Raw genomic sequence first — 21,919 nt, 5'->3', positions numbered from 1 at the left:
GTCGTTCACTTCAGCGGGTTTGCTCCAGGGGTAACATTACACTGAATCCTCCTGGGAGGGGTAACCCTTCTCTCAGCTTGGGGCTGTTCTGGACTGCCCAAACATTATGAACAACCACACAAAATGCAGCCTGAACTTGCCAGGGGGCACTTCACACAGTTTGTGTGACAAGTTTGTCATGGCTTTCCCTGCCTCCTGAATCCACGTTAGAATACCTGAGAAAATAACAATACAAGTTTTTTGTTCCTAATTCCTCCTGTGTCCTTTAAACAGGACAGCCACAGGAAAAACAACACCAGGAAGGACTGAGGCAAATCAAGAAAGCTCAAAGAGACAGAAATCACAGCACCAGACATATTTTTACACTGTCCTTACAGCAGGCAGCATCTAGAGGTCTCAACATGATTGTAAAGAGCAAGAGGCTCTGTTTATGAACTCAGCACAAGCCTTCAACTCACACAAGTTGTGCCCTAAAACGACTGGCATTAACAGTTACATTAAATAAAGTTATGCAAGGAGAATTATTTATACTGGATACAAATAAAGCTGGTATTTTTGAAATTCACAGCAATTAACACTCCCACGACTGAACTTCATTTGTTATCTCAGCATTAAGCGAAGCGCTGCACGTGGAGAGGAGCAAATTCCAACTCCTCACGTACATTACCAGGTCTAAATCAGTAGTAGTTCTTCAGGAAAGACTATTCCAAGATGAGACACTCTCAATCAATACACAAAAGTGATCAGCAAAAAAACAGATGTCAGGCTGGAGGTCAGAGAACAACAGGACTTGGACTCAGCTGCTCGTGTAAGTCGGAGTATTCACCCTGGAAATATGGAAATCAGCTCTGCTTGGGTCCCCACTCACCTGCCCCAGGTCACTAGAAATTGAATGTAAGAATAGAAAAGGTCCAGAGAAGAGTGACAATTAATATTATTAGAGGCAAGGGAAGCCTTGGTGTCTGAGAAGAGATAAGAGAGTGACTGTTAAGTTCAGAGAGGAGATAAACGAGCAGCACATTGATAGCAGCACATATAGAGAATGATCCTGGATAAATGCAATGTTCTGCCTTATTCTTTCTCATGACACTCGTGCCAAAGGGACCTTTGACTTTTTAAACACATTTTAGCATATAAAATGAAACTAGGTATAATTAGTTCCCCGGAAGTACCCTGAAGACCTTAGTAGGATTTAGAAGGAATTACATATTTATGTGAATAATAAGAACGCCCAGAGCTGCAATAGCAGGATTAAAAATACAGGATAGGAGATAAGAGCTTTTGTCCACAGCCACATGGCTGCTGGCCAGGTGTGAACCAGGCACAGGATGGAGAGGAGAGGTAGAAAGAATGATAAACACCACAACCATCATCACCTGGGATGAGGTCCTGCTTGTCACCTTCATGAGCAGGGGGACAGAACACTGAGGATCTCAACTGGTGTTGGAGAAATGCAGCAGAGTATCTGGACTAGAGGAGAATTCTTATTTCTGAAATGTGGGTTTGCTGCATCAGCCAGAGCTGTTACAGACCAGGCTGACGAAGTTGCTTTTTCTAAATGTTGATTTCAGTTATTCTGACCTTGGCAGACACAAGAATTTTATCTGAGGTCTGCTGCAAGGAGCTGCCCCTCCCACAGATCATCTTTTATTATTTTTAAAAAGACAGAGAGAGAGAGAGAGAGAGAAAGAACACAAGGATACAAAAAGCACCTGAGCTCTCTAGAAAGCAAAATAACTCATTAGGTGCTGGATCCTTGAAGAAACCAGAGTCTGCTGAGGTTTTGGACAGACATCCTTGCATTCTATTTTACTGCCTGCAATCTGCCAAACAACTGGGATTTGCTTACAGCTGATTAGAATAGGAAGCTTGTATATTATGCATGTCTGAGAGGGAACAGAGCTTGATCTAATGCAAAATAAGGCAGATCCTGTGTGCCAAGCAGAAAATGGCTGCTCTTGCATTTTATGAAGACACAGAGCAACGACCCTGAGCCAAACCACTTGAACCTTCACACAACCAGATGATCTTGCCTGTGTCTGAATGGTAAAGTGAACTTTGCTGGATGCCTTTGCAAAGTTCCTTCGCTCAGATCTCGAAGCATCTCAGGAGCACAAACAGCAAAGATCCTAAAAAAAACCCATTTCCTGTGTCTCAAAGGACTTAATGAAGTTGAATCTCCCTCTGGAAGTTGCTGACTAACAAACACCTTATGACAGGATTGAAAGAGCTGGAAAAAATATAAAGAAATCACCTGATGTTTCTCTCTGCATTAAGATCAAGTATCTCAGAACCATCCTGACAGATTTCAGCTGATTTGCTCCTCAGAAATGTTCTCTAGCTCCTGTAGATAACCTGCTTAGTGCTTTCCTGAAGTCAGGAAGTTTTTCCTAATGCCAATATTCCTCGGTAACCCGAGAATTAGAGGCTTTTGGCACTTTTCCCTCGGCTTGACTCATCTCCCAGGCTGGTAGTGGATATTTTACAGCTGAGAACAACAAGTCACCAAAAGGTTCAAGGACACCTGAGGGTCACAGGGACAGCAGAGATAATTCCCAGCCCCTCTGACCTCCCAGCAAACCCAGGAAAGACGAGCAGCATCCCCGAGCCAACCCGTGGCCATCGTTATATTGATGAGAAGCTGCTGTTCTGTTTCTAACAATGCACAGCCTAATGGAAGGGGCCAAAGGACATTACTTCCTGCTCTGCTGTCAGCTTGGAAAGGGAGAAACGCAATGAATCCCAAACTTAAATCTCCTCCAAAGCCTTGCACAGGAAACTTAGATCCCCTATGGGGCCGGTATTAAGGTTCTGCTGGAAGACATAACTAAGAGTAATGGGATGAAATTAACTAAGAAAATTTCCTAACTGAATTTCAGGAGCTAATAGAGCTCTCGTGTTCCCCAGGGAAGCTGTGGAAGCCCCGGCGCTCAGGAGAGCTGCAGTAAAAGTGCTTCACAGTCGGAAGGATTTCTAATAAGGCACGTCAGGCCTCATCTCACTCAGGGCCAGGACCATGCCCAGGGCACCGCCTCGGGATCAGGGTGGGATGTGCCTCTTCCAGGAGGGGAATCGAGGCTGAATCTCCCAGCACCACGATGGGAATGCATCAGTGACCGGTCTCAGCATGGAGATGACCTTCCTCAGCTTTGGAAGGGAAACAAAACCACAAATGGTTAAATCAGACAAGAGTCGGGCAGCAATGCCACAGTAATCATGGAATTACAGAATGGTTTAACTTGGAAAAGACCTTAAATATCATCTTGTTACAATTCTGACACCTTCCACTATCCCAGGTTGTTCCAAGCTCCATCCAGCCTGGCCTTGGACACTTCCAGGGATCCAGGGGCAGCCACAGCTTCTCTGGAAAACCTCTGCCAGGGCCTCACCACCCTCACAGCCAGGAATTCCTTCCCAATATCCCATCTATCCCTGCCCTCTGGCAGTGTGCAGCCATTCCCTGTGTCCTGTCCCTCCATCCCTTATCCCAAGTCCCTCTCCAGCTCTCCTGGAGCCCCTTTAGGCTCTGGAAGGGGCTCCAAGCGTTCCCTAGATTCTTCTCTTCTCCAGGCTGGAAACCCCTAACTCTCCCAGGGGAAAGGTGCTCCATCCTTGGAAAAAAGTGCTTTCCTGCACCTTGGAAAAATCAAAGGACCCGTCTTCCACGATGCCAGTACAGCCATGCCTGTGAAGAAACCAGGAACTCATCCAACTCAAACCAAACAATATCAGAACAAAACCAAGCAGACCAAACAACTCCATGGAATCACCATCTTTTTGTTAAACTTCCCCTTCCTGGTGCTCCCAGCTGTGCATTCCTGTCCTTTGCCCCGGCACAGCAAGCCAAAACAATTCAGGAAAATGCAGGGGGAAATAAAAAGGATTTCTTTTTCCTGAAGCAGGATGAATTGGCTATTTCCATCAGACAAGAAACGTCTCTGGCACAGTCCAGGGTGGCAGGAGCAGGGAAACTGAGGAGGAGGAATTGAGAGGGGTGGCGAGGAAGTGTAACACCTAAGGATGAGCTGGTGACAAAATGTTAATTCAGCTCAGCTACAGCATGAAACTGTACCCCCCTATCTTGGGAAATCTAAGCCCATTTCTCTTCTGAATAAATCCAAGTGAAACAACAGACTCTGTTCTGCCACCTATGAAATGGGGATGATGGGGATCTATAGCATCTCAGCCTTATTTAATCTAAATACACCTTTACAAACAAAGCTTCAAAAGCACTGACAAGTGTTAAAATAAAAACCCAGAGCCATAAAATCAAACCAAATAACCTCAACCAGAAAAGCGAAGTCCCTGCTCCCTAGACAAACAAATACATTCAACTGATGAATAATTCATTTTTGTTTAGGGCAGAATTTACAGTTATTTTAATTTAATCTTTTGATAAAGCATATACTTAAAAAACAACATTCAATTCCCCCCCTCAGTCTTTAACAGCACTCATGAAAACTGCCTTAAAATGGATATAAAATCACTGATTCTGCTGCCAATCTTAGTTATTTTTTTGCTTGAAAAAGAAGATAAACCTCTACTCCAATATATGATTAGAAGAGAAATATAAATTACTGGGAGTAAAAAATAATAATAAAAAAAAAATAGACTGACAAGACAACACAGCTTCATTAAAAAAAAAAAGAGACAGCCCTACGGGAAATTTTCAATTTCATACTTCTGATGAGAGGAGTTGAAAAGAAGAAGCAAAGCAGAGAAAAGAAAAAAAAAAAAAAAACCAAAAACAACACAACACAACATTATCTGCGGACAAGACGTTAACAAAAAAAGAACACGAAAGTGAACCAGAAAGAGGCTTTCAAGTTTAACCTCAGGTTTGCAGAGAAAGGACTCTTGCAGTCTTAGCTCTGCTCCCAAAGGAGGGCAAAGCCACACAACAACATCGACACGCTCAAAACTCAGCATATTCCATGAGCAGGAGGCTCCAGAAGAGAACAGGTCAAGGTTGGCATCAGTAGGACTGCAGTTGTCTGAACCACACCTAGTCTGCAGTTAAATATAGAACTTTACTTTCTGGAACCACTGCTCCTCTTAACCTTCACAACATAAATATTCAGGGAGATATCTACAGAAAAATAAAAAGTAACAGGATAAAGAGACCTGAATCTATTGTCCAAAAAAATCTCAGACCAGGGATTAATAAACTACCCTGGGAGGATTCCAAAAAAGCAGTGAAGGCTGGAGAATTGAATTACAGAAACCACAAGCAGCATCCTGGAAGTCCAGTATAAACCAATTATTTCATTTAATACACATACCCTGTACTCAGACCCTCAGGTACATCAGACATTTCAGGATATGGCCCTAACTTTGATCTTCATTCTATCAGGTTGGCACCAATATAATAATTAATTGAACTGGAATTTTTTTGTTGAGTTACAGCTTTTTTCAAGAAAGAGAAACTACCCCTTCAACCCTCACCCTTTTCTCATTCAGTTCATGGATCACATCCTAACTAGTGCTGTGCATTTTCAACTGGAGAGCTGCTCCTAAGAAACATCCCTCAAAATTTTGCAATCACAATCAGATTCTTCCCTTGAAGTGCTCTCAGCTGGTTTGACACGTGGACTCTTAGCAACTACAGTTTTTACCAACTGAATCCAAGACAAAAGCAAAAGCAGAGGGCACAATTAAGTGATGAAGCAGGTCAACACCTTCCCTCATCCTCAGCCGAAAAATGTTAAAATGTTTATACAGCATAACAGCAGCATTTCAGAGGGAAGGAGGAGTTTGCAGAGATTCCACTCAGGTCTGGATTCCACCCTCCTATCTTCAGGCATTAAACCAAACCATCAAAGTTAGTTCTAATTGCAGGAGGCAGCCAGAGAGGAGGGTGCACAGAGCCCTCCTCCGAGTGCATTAGTAAGATGGAATTGTCTCCTGGATCTCTATTTCTCCTTCCTGGACAGGTATCAGCCCAAATGAATGAGCATTTTCCTGATGTTCCCAGAGCAGCAGCTCCAAGCCAGGTGCCTAAATCCTTGTGTGCACCAGTACCAGAGCTAGAAGCTGCAGGACACACAAACTCAGTGCACTGAAAGTTGCATTTCATTAGGGAAACCAGTCCATTAAACTGAGATGCCTCCACTTACCTGCAAAGGAAAATGCAAATTACCAGACGAATGGCACCTGCCCACAGACAATGCCAAACACCATTTTAGTGGCCAAATGGACCCTGGGGCACCAGGGAAACCTGATCTGCTTGGGCCAGAGGGGTCTGGTTACCTTCATCCTGCTGCTGTTATGAGTCAGATATTGGCCAAGCCTAGAAAACTCCAGTGCCCTGTAAGTGAAATTAGTGATTTTTTTCCAAGGGCTCCCAGAAGAGCGTTTTTCTCCCACTCTTTCAAAATCTGTCACATAAAACAGCTCATCCTTACAGCTCAACGAGGCCTATTAAAGCACAGCAGTTAAACAACCATATTCCCATTGCTTTATGGTGTAGCTTTATGGCCACACAACACTTTTACTGTGTTCTTGCCTCAAGTAAAACTCAGCTTTGCCTCCCAGTTCCCCACACAAGGCTGTGAAACCTAGTACCCATAGTGACCTAGCCAAGAGCTTGGCAAATGAATATTAAAAGCCAGGATTAAGGCAATGTGGCAGCAGCAGAATAAGGAGAAAACCCTGGCAGCAAAGACGTTACAGAGAACAAGACACAGAGAACAAAACCAAGAAAAACAAAGAAGAATTTAATGAAAAATTAGATTGAGTGATTGTGTATTTGCATTCACAACTGGATGATTTCCAGTGCCAAGACCAACTTGTTTCTTTCAATATCCAAACCCAAATCTCACACCTTTCTAACAGATGCACTAAAACACCACAGTTTTGATTTCTAGAGTGTCCCAGCAGATACCAGCTCGAGGAGAGAGGTGGATGAGGAAAGGGTGGCTTGCTCAGCTTTCTATCAGCAGTTTCCCCAGCAAAGGGGTCTGAGCCACAATCAGGGTTCAAACAGCAAATAACAGCAGTTAATGCTGTTTGGGCACTTTGGGCCAGACAGAAACCAGGAAGAAAACCAGCTATGCCTAAAACCAGCCATGCCCAAAGAGCTCCAATTCTACTCCCAGTAAGCATTTCACACACACAGGGTTGATCCGGAGATGCTGCTGCCCTGAAGGCACACAGCGCTGTGGTGGTTCTGTCCTTCTGCACACACAATCAGGACAGTCAGACAAGCACTTCAAAGTGCTAAAGATCCTGTCCTGCCCCCTGTTCTGCCTCTGTGGAGTGGTACACTAGAAAAACACACTATCAAATCACAGGGCATTGCATTAGTTGGGTCTAACAAAGCAGAACAGATTTCAAACATTTACATTATTTCCTTTGGGGAAACATCCAGGCAAAGCCAAAAACATCAATGCCAGATAAAGTATCAGTGCCAGGCCAGAATAGGGAAACAAACATTTAAGTTACTGGTTCCAGTCCTACAAAGATACAGAAGTGTGTCCAGCCTGTGTTCCTGAGGGAGCTCAGGATTTCAGCCTTAGCTCAGGCAAATGATGCTCTCCTGCTCCTAATCAATTCCCAAGACCCCTGTGCAAGCAAGAGGAAAGGGAAGCATTAAAGAAATGGTAAAAACACATCCTACAAATCTGCTGGCTGAGATCTCACTGGGGTTGCAGATCTGGGAGGAGTGTAACACACACAGTCATCCAGTCCTTCCATGCGAAGGAGGCTCCTCACGCCCTCAGAGGCTAAAAAACTCCTCCCAGCCATTTAGCCCTGGACAGAAATAAACATTCATCCCTAAACTACATCCCAAGTTCCCCAGCCCTTCTCTACTGTACAGCATTATCCATAAAAGAGACGTTCCTGTAAGCAGACGGAAAGGCAAATCACGCCCAGGCTCAGAGAGGAGAGCTGGGAGCTCTTATGTTCACGTGCCACTCTGCATATGGATTTGAAAGATCCACTTTGTTCCCAGCTCCTGTAAGAGGGTTCTAAGAGCCTTTTTGGACCAGGAATCTACTGCTTGTGAGGCAAAGTTCTGCATCCCGAACAATTACAGCGCTGCCGAAATGCCGGTATACACTTTAGGACACCATGAGGCATCAGGGGGACAAGTCAGGAAAGTGGAAAGGAGAAATGCAGAATGCAAAGAGCTTGCAAGACCCTCCCAAGAGATCCTGGATCAGGATAAGTGGAAAAGTTTCTACAAAAGCAAAGAGCTGAACACCAACAGCTCAGACTGAGCTAAGGACATGATGTACAAAAATAAAGAGATCCTGTCCAGAGCAGTTTTACAATTTTTTAAACAACACAAGATGCAAAACAGCTCCTCCTACTCCATCATCACAAATCCAATTCTTACGGGCTTTGCACGATGCTACAACACATCCACAAAAACAACCAGAGCAGGGAAAAGAACCCTTGTCTTGGCTTTAGAGCTCCCATCTCCAAACCCCCTCAGAGAGCCACCACATACCTCTCCATAACAGCCAGGCACTCCTTTCTCCACGTGAACCGACTGCCTCGCCGTAGTCTGAAGGTCCCAGAGGTAGCTGTGACTGGGGGAGGCGTCTGTCTCCATTCTGGCTCTTCTATTGGGATGGGAGCGGGTCTCATGCTTAGTGTAGCCCCTGAGGACAATAAACACTGTGTTTCCCAGAGGGTTAAAAGTCAGGCCCATCCTCTCACTCCTGCTCGTGGGAAAAAAAAGGACAAGACAGGTGATGAAACCATTCAAACTGAAAAAAATTATAAAGTATTATCAAAGACACCCCTGAAGATACACAAAGCCAGCTAGAATTCCTATTTCCCAACCTCCAGGGCAGAAGGAAATCCAAGGAGCTGATGGGCACTTAGGAAAATCTGTCTTGTCTTCATCAAGAGGAAAAGGATCACACAGAAAGGGTGAGCTGTGCCCCAGCTTCATTTAGGTTGTGCTGCCACCTGAGCTGTCACAAAGTAGGAAACATCAGTTTCTATTTAATTATACAGCAGTCTCAGGAAGCAAAATGGAAATTTACACCAAAGGTATTTCAGAACCTTTCTCCAGTCTGAAGAGCTGAGGAAATACCTGAAGCAGCTCCACCAACAGAAACACACACTGTGGCTTGGGCAAATATGGGCTCACGAGTGCCAGAGTGCCTGAAAAAGTCACTGAAAGCAAATTAACATCACAACCTTCCTCTCCTACTCCCCTTCTATGGATGTATTTCTCCTTTCCATGAGCCTGAGCTGGAAATAATAAGACACAAGACAGGATTTGGCAAGATGCCTTCAGGAAAGGCCCCTTTGAAACTTACCCCTGATCCTTTCCACAGCAGCCTCTCAGTTAATAAATCAAGATAAATCAAGACACTCTGGGAGATCGATCTGTCCTACATCCCTTGGTGAGGATGGGAACCTGGGATAGGACACGAGGACAGAAACCTGTTCTGAAGGACAGCTTTGAGCTCTGTGACTTCCCCTGCAGGGAAGACAGAGCTGTTCTATACAAAAAGAAAAAAATAAAGGAAAAAAAAAAGGTTGTATGAAAAGATAAATCACCACCTATATCCCATAAGCATCCTGAGCTCTGGTGGAATTCCTGCACTGAGCCAGCCTGGGCAGATCCAGGAGAAGGGATCAGCACACAACCCTGTGTGCTCACAGGGCTGGGCACACTCAAGAGCAGGGCTGTGACAGCAAACCCCTCTGGGTGCTCAGGCTCACTCAGAATGGTTGGGATTTAATCATCAAACCACACAGTGTTAGTGCAACAACGCTGCTCCTCTAATACACAGAGGAGTGAAAGGGTCAAGGGAACCCGAGAGTTTAACCAATAAACAAATTGCTACAGCTAAAAAGCAAGAAATGAGCTGTTTAGGCACTTGGCTGTGTTCCTTTCCAGAAATGCACACAGAGCCTTTCCCTTCCTGCCAGGGGTTTGCATCTGTGTTAGGTACTGGGGCCCAAAATAATTTACAAATGTTCCCCAGGAGGAGTCAGTAGGAAGTGAAGCCCACAATCTCTGCCTTGCACACGCAAGGCACGGTGCCTCTCCCTAATTCCCAGCTAACGAGCCTACACAGATTACTTGGTTCCATTGAAACATGAAATATTTCCTATAGTGCCAATTTACTGGGAGGCCATTTCAAGGAGAACTCCTTATCTAGTCTTTCTGCTGCTTGCACAGTTTAGGGGGCTGGGTGGGTATCAAATTGCCAGACTTTAAATACACTTCAAAAACTTTTAAAAAATTACACAAAATTTTAAAAAGAGACAGGGGAGAACAGGAAAAGAAATTAGCTTTCCCTGTATTGTGTTAGCAATATACTTTCCCCACCTGAAGATTTGATTTCACAGGGAGAGTACAGGGGTATCAGTGATGCCTCACATTAGCCAAGAAATGCAGAATCCTTCCATTAAATTTGCCTGAGATTTTTCAGACAAAGGTTGAAAAAAAATCTGCATTGAAAGCATAAATTTTCTGATGATGCTACAGGTATGTTCACGTACTGAATATAATACACTTTTTTTGTTTTAGTAGCCTTCCTAGATCAATTTAGCCATTTCTCTTTTCTGTGGGGTAACATCAATATCAGCAGCAGATAAAAGAGGAATATGCTGAGAATTACAAGCAAGTACCCCCACACAGCAAGAGAGAAGGATCTGAATGCATAAAGAGGCCCAAAATGGGCTTGGGTGAATGTGTGGAAAAAGGGGAACATGGGATGGTCTGAGCTCCTTGCAGTGCCTAAAGGGGCTCCAGGAGAGGGACCTGGGACAAGGGATGGAGGGACAGGACATGGGAATGGCTTCCCACTGCCAGAGGGCAGGGATGGATGGGAATTTGGGAAGGAATTGTTCCCTGTGAGGGTAGGGAGGCCCTGGCACAGGGTGCCCAGAGAAGCTGTGGCTGCTCCTGGATCCCTGGAAGTGTCCAAGGCCAGGCTGGATGGGGCTTGGAGCAACCTGGGATAGTGGAAGGTGTCCCTGCCCATGGCAGGGGGCCATAATGAGATGACTTCAAACCCAAATTTATCACTTATGACATGCACATTTGATAACGAACCTATGGAGCTTTTCCTCATCCCCCTCTCCTCAATGAGCTCCCGTTTATTCTGCTGCTCCAACATTCCATCACAACATCCTCGCCACCCAGCTCCACTTCTTTATAACTTAGCAAGTTACAACCTAGTCACCAGTTCAGATTCTTTTTTTAAACCCCTCAAACAGCTTTTAAGGAGAAGTGAAACTTCTCTCCTGAGCAGACAGAGCGGAGAAGATGCAGTACAAGGTTTTCAGTGGATGCATCAAACAGCAAGACACCTCTGAGGGGTGCAGAGGTGAACTGCCTGGGAAGAGCTCCTTTCACACACAGAAATGAAAGGAGACAGCTCTCACTCCCTGCCAGTGCTCAGCACCTTTTCCTACAGCACAGGCTTTTCTCTGTGAATTCTTTGTGTGACTGAGGATGCTGCTGGCGGGTTTGGGGGAGAAGAGGCAGGGGAGGTGCTCTCCAACTGGCATGCAGCTCTCTCCATGCTCAAAATTCCTCCTGGCCAAGGCTTGCACATCCCAGACCCCGTCCTGAAGGAAGGGAGCTGCTCTAAGAGCGTCCCATGCACTCACTGCTCCCCATCCCTGGGCTCAGGCAGGCCCTGCCAGTGAACGGTGACAGAAAGCCTCAGGTGTCTCCCACCTCCAAAAATCATCTCCTGGCAAATTTTCATTTGCAGCAAGTACCTGCTGTACATTATCCTGATAAGAACAGATGCCTCACTGTATTTTTAGCCAGGCTGACCCCAGATCACACAATAAACACCTCTTGGTCAGAGTGATCCATGCTGGATTGAAATCAGCAGCACAAGGTTCCCTACAGAGCCCAGGGCAGGGAGGAGAAGGAGCTGTTTGCTCTGCAGCCCTGCGGAACAGCACATCACCAACCATCCCTTCTCCCAGTGCAAACCTCGTGGGACAGCCAGCCCCTGAATTTGGGTTGGCTTTTCTTTCACAGCTGAACAAGAACGCTCTGAAAAAACAAAAGAGATGCTACATCCTGATAATAACTCCCTTTAGTTTTCCCTTTTGTTCAAGGAAGAAGTGCCCATGGTTCTCTCCAAGGTGATCACAGCTGCCTTCCTATTAGAGAAGAGTGGCAGAAATAAATACCCAGCCTAAATGGAAGCAGTCTGTATCCATCTGTAACTTTAACACATCATTTCGAGGTGCCAGCTTCAGTTTGCACTACGCAGAGGCAAGAGACAAGCTGAAGTTACTCCATAACAAACTTCCCATTGCCCAACACCCAGTGCCAGGGAAACTAATCAGGCTAACAACTACCAATCTAAAAAAACATATTTATTTAAAACCTATGGGCTCCGAAAAAAATAGTGAGAACACTGCTGGACACTCCCAGCTTCTGAAATATATAAAATTTATCTATTGCCAAAATGTTCTCAGTCCTCCACAAAACACAGGACAGACAAGTGGTGCCTGTGTGAAAAAAAAAAAAGCTCCATCTAAATGAAAAGCATCCCTATTAATTGGAATAAAGACCTTTTAAACACCAGCATTTACTTCTTCCCTCCAACAAAAAAAAAAAAAAACAAAAAAAACAACTGCCTTTCACCCTAACTGGCAATTCCTTCCAGAAAAATTTACAATCAGTAGCACAGTGGAATTCACAGCATTGCCATTAACTCTGACATCACTCCTACCAAGAAAACATTGATTAAGACATTTTTCTGAGCGAGATTATTGCATAGAGTGGGACAAGTGGGTGTTTTTCTCCTGTTCCATGAGACTCCAAGTCTCCCTTGCAACATTCCAGTCTGGTGCTGTCTGAACACCCACCACCAAGGACAGGAGAAATGCAAAAACTGCCCATGCAAACCAGCAGTCAAACCAAGGGAAATAACAAACAGCACATTCAAGAGCTCAAAGCCAGCTGGAAAAGAATGGAAGGGATGGAATTGCTGAGTCTTGTCCATATAGGACCAGCATCTGAACAGCAGCAATGCCCTAAAACTGCCCTAAGGCTCTCCAAGTCCTTTGGTTGGCAGATGCAGCACTGCCTGTGCATGATTTAAAGCATCATACAGCACATTAAATATATATATATATATATAAAAATAAATCTCTTTTGATATATTTGTAAGTCACAATATGCTTATATAAGCACAGTAAAAGGCAGGTCCTGCTGTGAGGAGCTGAAGGCAAGGCAGGAGTGTCACCCACAGGGAAAGGTCTCACCTGTATCCAGGAGATGGGAAAGGGAGATAAAAGGTGAACTCTACAAGTTCCACAGAAAAACTGGCAGAGCCAAGGGAAAGCCTGCCAAGAGATCTCCAATCCTTTCCACACAAACTATTCCCCCTTCACAGTTTAGGAATTGATTACATCTGCTGTCCTAGTCCTTCAAAACTGTTCCAATTTTAGGTTTTCTTTCCACTACTGCACAAATTCAGTCAAAAAAAAAAAGGATTTAAATGGATTTACTCTGAAGATCTAGTTTTTCAAGATAAGGAATTATAGAAATTGGGGAACCAATAGTTCCCAAAAGCCTCACTTTGCCCTCTGATAACTCAAAACTGCAGGTCCCCTCTGCACACAGACCTGACTTTCTCTCAAAGGACTGAGATTTCCCTCCCAGCAGCTGGAACTGGAAAAGATGGGATGTATGAGAACAGAAAGCCAGATGTCACCTCTCAGTAAACTATCAACTAGAAAAAAACACGTGGCAATCACTTCATCTCAAGTTTCTTCCAGAGGACATCTTTCACACCCTACAGAAAGTGGTCATGGCATCACTTTTTTGGGAATGTGGCAGGAAGCTCCACTGATTTCCTCATTTTCTGGCTCTAAGGAGGACATAAGACCTGTTACTCTGTCTAGTAATCACAGGATACTCTAAGTAGTAGCCAAAAGTTCAGCTCTAGATTGGTTTTTTATCCAGGATTCTCTGGACAAGGTTGGTACCTCCCTTTATAAACTTGTTCATACCCAAGCTAATTATTCTTGGCTACCTGGGCTGACCTGCAATATAAGAGATGGCAATAATTCAAAGCAGTGGATTATCCTACAATGAATAAATAAATACAGCCCCATTCTTCTCAGGTAGATTTTCCTATCAGCGACAGGAAAACTGAAGGTTCTTCCTTCTACTTCAGCCTCTAAAAAGAAACCAAGTGCTGTCTGGTTCTAAAAGGAATTTAAGTGCATCCAAATAGTCCCTTGGCTTAGGCAGAGGAAACAATTTCCCTTTTACACTCCTTGAAAATGCTGTTTAATATCTCTTACTGGGAAAAAGGTTACACTCAAACAACCACTCTTCAAGGAGTTTTTCCATGTCTAAAGCAAAGCAGAGTTAACGTTGATTCATTTCAATTTCAGCCATAACCTTCAGTGTGGAAAGTCTTCCTTCCTTACACAGTTCTCAAGAGCAAAAGGACAAACAAGACATGAGGTCATGGATATGGGGAAAAAAAGAAGATAAAGAGTAAGAAGTAAAGATTTTAGAGCTAAGCTGAACAAGGGTTATGTTATTAGTACAAAATACTATTTCTTAAACAGCTTCATGTGATACTGCAAATAAAGGATGCGAGGCTGGGAAAAACCCACACAACAGGTTTCATCTGGAGAGGGTTTTGGCGGTTTTTACACTTTCCAAAAACTCTCAAGTTTCCTCCACTACTTTGGAGGCAACACCTTTCATCAAAGGGAAATGCCAGGGAATTTCTTTGGAGGGTAAAACCTGAACCTTTCCAAGCAGCTGGTACTGGATGGTTGTACCCAGGAATTCTGCTGATCCTCAGTATCACAATTCCAGCCACACAAAAATCAAGGCTTCCTGGCACTTTTACTCTTAAAAACAACTTTAAGAAAAAGAAGCATCAACATGCTTAACAGAAAAAACAGGCTTAGCTGTCCCTCTGAACCCACCCAACTTAAATCGGAATTATTCTCACGCCAACTGTCAGCTGGAGCCTCTTGATTTTCAGTTTACACACAAAGCAGAAGTTTTGAGACTCTGATTCCCCTGGAATTTTTCTTAATAGAATTCTGGATATTGAAGCCAAGTTCACATTAGACAGCCTGAGTTTTAAATTCCTTAAAACAATTACACAGTTAATTTAATCAAGCCAATGTTTAAAGGAAATGAAACGTAAATATTTTGATCTTTACAATAAAACTGTTAAAAGGAAAAAATAAGAACTGTGGTCAAACAAAATCTATGGAGAAGAACAATACAAGGAAATTAATTCAACTGTGATTTTGAAGATTGCTGGTTAGTTAAAGATAATGAGGAGCTTTACTTCTCTTTTTGTATTCAAGATCTATTTTGAGATTTGGAGAAGCAGGTGGGATTTGAAAGACACATTTCCAGCTTATCACTGTAACTATCAACATCCCATCCACAAGCTTGAGATCCAACCCAAAACCCTCTGAAGATCCTCTCTGACAAAATGTGTGGGGATTTTTACCGAAACTTTATATTATGCAGCCATTATGAATGGTTTCTATTTGTTCATTCTGAAGAGCCTCAGCTTTTATTTCACATTAACTGACTACAGCTTTACTGGCTGCTTCTGATTCCCAGATTTAGTGAGTGGTGGGAGGGCAGGGCAAGTGTCTGTGGCTGAGGAGTTGGACAGACAGCTCTAGATGAGGCAGCTCTAGATGAGGCAGCTCTGGATGAGGCAGCTCTGCATCATTTGTTGCAAAGCAAAAAGCAGATTTCTTCCCACCCTCCTAGAAATTAACCTTATCAAAGGGAGAACCTCTGGAGTTCCCCAGACCCAAGAAGTGAATTATCAGTGCTAATAAACAAAAAGGCTTCCGTTCTGCAAATAAACAGCAGGAGATGTTTAGGCTGCATTTGTTTACCAGGATTTGTCTTCTCAAGCTGGTACCATCTGTAAAATGCCCTTTTCTTCTGTTCACTCAGGTCCGACCCCTGCTGCAACAGCCAATGGGAGATCCGGCTCTGACTGATACCTGTGAAAAACCAGAACAGAACAAAAAAAGAGGGAAAGATATAAGTTCAACAAAAAAAGAGAGAAAGAGGAAAGTTCTTCTTTACCAAACATTTTTAAATGGTTAATCTACTGATAAAAGCTGGTGTCTTACAAAGCCCAGGAACTTGCGATGCTTCAATCCCAGAAAAAGCAGAGTTGAAGCTTCCCTGCTCTGTCCAAAACTGTCTGAATTTCTCCCTGGGGTTATGTTCAACCTTACTCATGGAACACCCTGGAATCTTTATAATCAGCCCCAAAGCAAAGAGTATAAAAACTGGGAAGCCAAAGCTATCATAGACATGAATTGTCCACAACTTCCCTGATTCCTAAACTTCATCTGTGAAATGGGAACAAGTCCCTTCCCCACTATTATGTATAAATAATGATTGTTAGGAAATCCTTATCATTCAATGCTTGAATAAGACTGGAGATTAACACAGAAAACAGTTTATGTGATATAGATCACATCAGCCCAGAAATGGAGCAAACCAACTGTCAGCAGCTGTAACAACGGCCAGAAAAAAAACCCAGAAAGAGCAGCTTGTCTGTCAGCAAAGCAGGAGCCAAGCTCGAGGTACCCAGGCATGATCAGAGACAAAACACTGCAGTTTTAAAGCAAGAGTTCTATGAAAACAGTAAGAAGGGGGGAAAATTCCTAGAAGTTAATACAGTTATTTCCAAGGGGTGACAGGGAATGCAGGATCAATGCAGTAAGGGCAAAAAAAAGATCAGCAGAAGAAATAAATAAAACAAGAGGTTTAGAAGTGCATGAGGAGGTCAGCAATAAGTTCACCTGAAAAAGTAAAAAATGCAGTTTGCTGAGTAACTGAAGCACTACTTCAGAACTCCCTGTGCTTTCCACAAGGCTCTTCAGCCATCAGAACAAGTTAACAACATCCAAACTCTCCTGAGAAGTGAAGTTTTAGGAGGTGCTCCAAGTACCAGTATACTGCCAACACCTCCTGTGCCACCACCTGCTTGGTGGTATCACCCAGGCAGGTAGAGGCTGGTTTGCACACAGAACCGAAACTACCTCCCCCTCTAGAGATGCATCAAGTTTTTATAGTTTTTATAAGCTCTCATAATCAGATTTAACTCATGAAAAACAGCCCCCTGTAGTTTTACCACTTCTAAAGTGGGAGTTTATTATGGGGTTTTTTGTGTGTTGAAGGTAGTTAACTTCAGAATGTCTCAACTTGACTCTCAGGTACCATATTCAGGTGGGTTTACACCAACCAGATTTTTAAAATCACTGGGTTTGCACTCTTAATTGTTCTTCCTCAAACAGAATTCTGGAGGCTATGAAGTTTTAATTGTCCTGGGGGAAAGGGATGGGTGTGTTTTGTTTCAGATACAGCAGCTCACTGCTGCTCAGCAGAGCTGTGCCCACAAAACATATCCTGATTTTCCCAAAACCCACTCCCAGTGATTGCCTTGCCCTCAAATGACAGGGTTCAGGAACAGTTGGGGTTGCCAAGAGCTGCCTACCCCCAGGGCCCACAGTGGGATCTAAAACTGAGTTTATACTACTGGGGAAGTGGAATTATTTGACCAAACACAACCCACAGACCCTGCCAAGTTTACATCAAGTAACTGTGGAAGCACACAAGTTAATACCAGAAGGCAGTGTAAGTTGATAACACTCTCTGGCCCAAAACAAGGCTCCAGCCTAATCGAAATCCTGCCATCTGCATGCCTGATCACCAGTGGAAAGTCCAAGTTTTAAAATTTGCAGCTCTTGACCTATTATGATTTATTAAAGCCATTTCTTGTCCTGACTGTGGGACACAAAGGTTTGTGTCTCACTGCTTTTGGCTGCCCTGCTCCCATTAATTAATCACTGGGTAACGGCTCCAGTCATTTACTTGTTTACTATGGTCCACTTACACTTACTGCAGTGAATTAGTGTGTGTTGGGTGTTTGGATAACAACCTAAGATATAAACACAAAGCACTGGTAGATATAAATTAGAGATTAAATGTCTGCCATGAGTGGAAAATCTGAGCCCTGCTCAAGAGGCTGCCTGACACTGTCACACGTGGCACAGATGTCACCACTCCAGACAATGTGCTCAAGGGCAAGGCACAGCAGCAGGAGCCAAAAAACTCAAGCTGGGTCTTGCCATGTCCACTTTCATGGAATCAGAGAAAAATTTGAGTTGGAAAGATCTTTAAAGGTCATCTAGTCCAACACCCCCTGCAACGAGCTGGGACATCTTCATCTGGATCACGTTGTTCAGAACCCTGTCCAACCTGACCTTGAATGTTTCCAGGGACGGGGCAGACACCAACTTCCTGACCAACCTGTGCCATTTTTATTGTAAAAAGCTTCTTTCCACAAATTATGCACTGTCCCAATGTCCTGAACTGCATCAAAGTTCTCCTGAACAGAGCTGGATCTGAGCTGGGATCCTTTTGTGGCTGTCGTTTAGCCACAGCAGCTGAGCCTCTGACCTCACAGCTCATAAAGCTACTTCTGTAAAATGTTTTTAAGGCATAAAATTTATCTGTACCTCAACAAGATTTACAGGCCCCAAAACCATATCCCAACAGCTTGACCAACCCAAGGTCACAGGCAAAGTCATTCAGCAAAATTCATCCAGGATCTCCCAGATGGCAGTGCTGTGGGATCCAAATCCATTCTTAACTCCTTTCATTGTTAAAAAAACAAATCTCCCAAGTTGTCATGTCAGAGTTTCCTGCCTCTCAAGTGGGTTTCACACCACAGGACTCACAGGACAGTGACCCCCAGGACCCTCCTGTCACGTTGTCTCTAATCATAATCTGCTTTAAGGAATTGCACTGGCAGGAAAAAAGAAATCCTGCTGCCAGAAGCAATTGATGAAATAACTTCTCTGGAGTAATGAAAATCCAGTTGTGCTGAAGAAATTCACTCTCCAAGTGAGGCAGGGATCTCAAGGAGGATTGTGGTGCTCCAGGCTCAGCTTCAGCAGGGCCAGGAACACACCAGGTTATGGACACCTCACAGAAAATCCTGAAGGAAAGTGGTATCCACAAAGGATTGCTGCACTTCAGATGCTGCCTGCTTGTGTCACACTCACTCCTTCCCACAGCAGGTCACACTTCCCAGTGATAAACAAACCAGTCTGTGCTCCCTCCCCCGGCCAGCCCTGCTGTCTCCTACACAACCGATTAGGGCAGAGTTTCTCACCCAAATACATAAAATAAATGGCAAAATACACCATCAAGAGAAGGCCACTGCTATGTGCAGCTCAAATCTGCTCATAGCCCTCAACTCTGCTATTCATCAAGTATGTGGGAACTGGTTTTCACCTTCACTAATAGATCTGTTCAGCAGCTCTGCTTTGCATTTCTTTAATGTTTCTTTCACAGAGGTTTTCAGAAGCACCTGGAATACGTCAGAGCTGGAGAAGAAAGTTAACTGACTGTGTTTTAATTCTTCACTTTGTAAGCAAAGTCCCAGATTCAGAGAACAAGTGCTTGCAAAGGACATCTATCAATTTAAGAGATTAACAAAGCTTGTTTACAGAAAACCTGCAAAGATCAAAATCATAAAAAACAAATCTCTGTGTTGTCATGAGTATTAAAAAAAAAACCAAACCAAAAACAGGAAGGAAAATGTTTCTCAAAATGCAGTTTCATGCCATTTGAGATGATCAAGAATTCAGGGATTTTCTGAATTCTCTTCACAGAGGAACTAGTTAAGTTTCCCTATGTATTGGCATTTGCTCAGTATCCCTGTGTGTGGGTTCCAAACCTGTGGGGATTTTATTTGTTCCAGCAGTGCTCCAAGGCTGCCCTCCACTGCACGTGTGTTTAGCATAATCTAAAGCCAAGTCTTGGAGATCTATCAATTAAGGCAGAGACAGGAGGACAGGGCTGGGTTGTACAAGTGGAATAACTGGGACGGGTACCAGAACTGCACCCTGGAAAGCTCTCTGTGTATTTAAAAACAACTCAAAAAATGACTTCTGCATTTTACTGTTGATGGGTTTGGGGTTTTTTTTAATGGTGGTTTGCTTTTTATGTTTTTAAGAACTGAGAAAAGTGAATTGAAATTTCTGCTCTGTAACTTCAGGAAAATAAGGGTTTTTTTTTTATTCTTCCACTCCCTATGTGTAAAAAAACAGGATAGGTAATATTTCCAAACCTTGCAGAGGCATCATCCATCAAACCACTTTAGCCCATCTGCAGAGGGCTCATCCCTGTGCTCTCCTCCCTCTCTCCTTCACTGTAGAACAGGAAGACATCAGTTCTTGAAAATATTTCTCCACCCTCCATCTAACTCTGGAAGCTCAGACAGCATCTCTGAGCAAAGCTCATATTTCTCTCTTCATCCTCTGCCTTCTGACCACAACCTGGTGCCCAAGTACAATTCTTGCGGCAATTGAAGCAAATTCCAACACACGACTTCAAATTGTATTTGATAAAAATTTGGCAGCTCACCTGCCCCACATGGGGCTGAACCCCCAGCCCTGAGCAGGCTGCAGTGATGTTAAAAGGAGCTCCAAACACCAGGATAGGAAATTCTGCAGGAACTATTATTAGCTCCTGTTTATACTGTCATTTTTCTTATCAGTAGGAGATTATTTATACAGAGCCCAACCCAAGTGCTTCTTGTTTATCTTATTACAGACACCATTAAAAAAGTTTCTATAAAAAGCAGCTCCTGTTTTTAGGACCAGCACTAGTAAGTGTTATGCTAAGTTTTTGCTTCTTATCAATCATCCTTTATTTTCAAGTCACTTTTTTAATACCCTGTTACTATTTTCCAACCTGCCTTGTCCTCTCTGTACACCAGGCAGCCCTGTAGAATGTCTTCCAGGTTTAATTTTTCCTGTCAGATTCATTATCTAAATGACTTTCAGAGTTTCTGGTAATTTTATAAGGATTAAGAGAGCCTCAACATTCTTTTACAGCAACAGCTGATTTTAACCCTCAGCTCTGTGTTCCCCTCTCCAGCATCCTCCCTCTCCATCACTTGCCTCATGATACAGCAGGAAAAACAAGAGGAAAAGCTGTTTACTGATGCAGAACTGCTCTGTAGGACTATGGATTCTGTAAGTGCTTTGCAAGGTTAGAATTAAGTGGGAAAAAGGAGAAATGTGTTTCTGAATTAAAGTGTAATTTGAAGAATTAGCAAAATTAGGAGGTTAGCAAAATTATTAGCAAAATAATTAGCAAAATAATTAGCAAAATAAGCAAAAAGGAGGTTTCCAGAGGTCACAGTTGCAGTAGAGGTTTCTGCACCAAGGAGAGTACATGGCAAGTTACAGAATGGGATAAATAAGGTCATAAGGACAGGGGAAACAGAGAATTGGTAGAGGTTGTAAGAAAAAGTTGCCAGCAGAGGTAGCCAAGCCAAGCCACTCTCCTGGACAGAAACAGCCATAAATTTTTCATTTCTTTCTTGCCTCTTCCCAGGGCAGAAGGGATGAAGACTAGAAGCCAATTTTTCTACTTTCCTCTTGTACAAGTAACTTTTTACAGAAAATCTTTATCAGTAAGACAAAGGGTGTAAATCCTGAGGTGATGCCATTTGGGATCATGCACTCTGCAAAGCCTCTGCCTATAAAAACTGGTTTTCTACTGAACCAGAAGTGGTTTCCAGACATTCCTTGGGAGCCTCTTCTCCAGCTGAAAGGGATGTTGGAGGCATCTGAAGAATACTCCAAGTCATCCAGCATTCATCAGGCTGAGACAGCTCTGGAAGGGAGAGCCCTGGGATGCTCTGCTCCAGATCTCTGTCCCGAGCTGTTTCAGTCACCCCTCACCACTCCCAGCTTTTGAGAGGAAGATAATGTTTCTCCCTGCTAGAGCTGAGCAAACTCTTTAATCTGGTCCTTCCAAACCTCTTTGAGATTTACCATTTCCCTCAGATAAGCCATTACTTAGGAGTGGCATGTTAAGTGCTACACATCTGCTTACACAAGGCTGGGGGTTCATTTAAAATGAATCAGC

General features: G+C 43.5%; 1 protein-coding gene across 12 annotated transcripts in view; it reads right to left on the bottom strand.

Moving 5' to 3' along the window:
- HMBOX1 (homeobox containing 1) overlaps positions 1–21,919 on the bottom strand; it is a 118,795-nt gene that overhangs the window by 33,158 nt on the left and 63,718 nt on the right. For all 12 annotated transcript variants that reach the window (XM_012572948.5, XM_030269875.4, XM_072926258.1 and 9 more), the window contains 2 exons: positions 15,847–15,957; positions 8,456–8,609 (listed from right to left, as the gene is read on the bottom strand). In XM_012572948.5, the coding sequence (XP_012428402.2) occupies positions 8,456–8,609; positions 15,847–15,957 (265 nt within the window). The remainder of the gene's footprint in view (positions 1–8,455; positions 8,610–15,846; positions 15,958–21,919) is intronic.

The sequence above is a fragment of the Taeniopygia guttata genome, chromosome 3 (genome assembly GCF_048771995.1).
Source record: "Taeniopygia guttata chromosome 3, bTaeGut7.mat, whole genome shotgun sequence".
Taxonomy (NCBI): Eukaryota; Metazoa; Chordata; class Aves; order Passeriformes; family Estrildidae; genus Taeniopygia; species Taeniopygia guttata.
The sequence above is the reverse complement of the archived record's forward strand: the minus strand, read 5'-3'. Positions and strand labels throughout refer to the sequence as shown.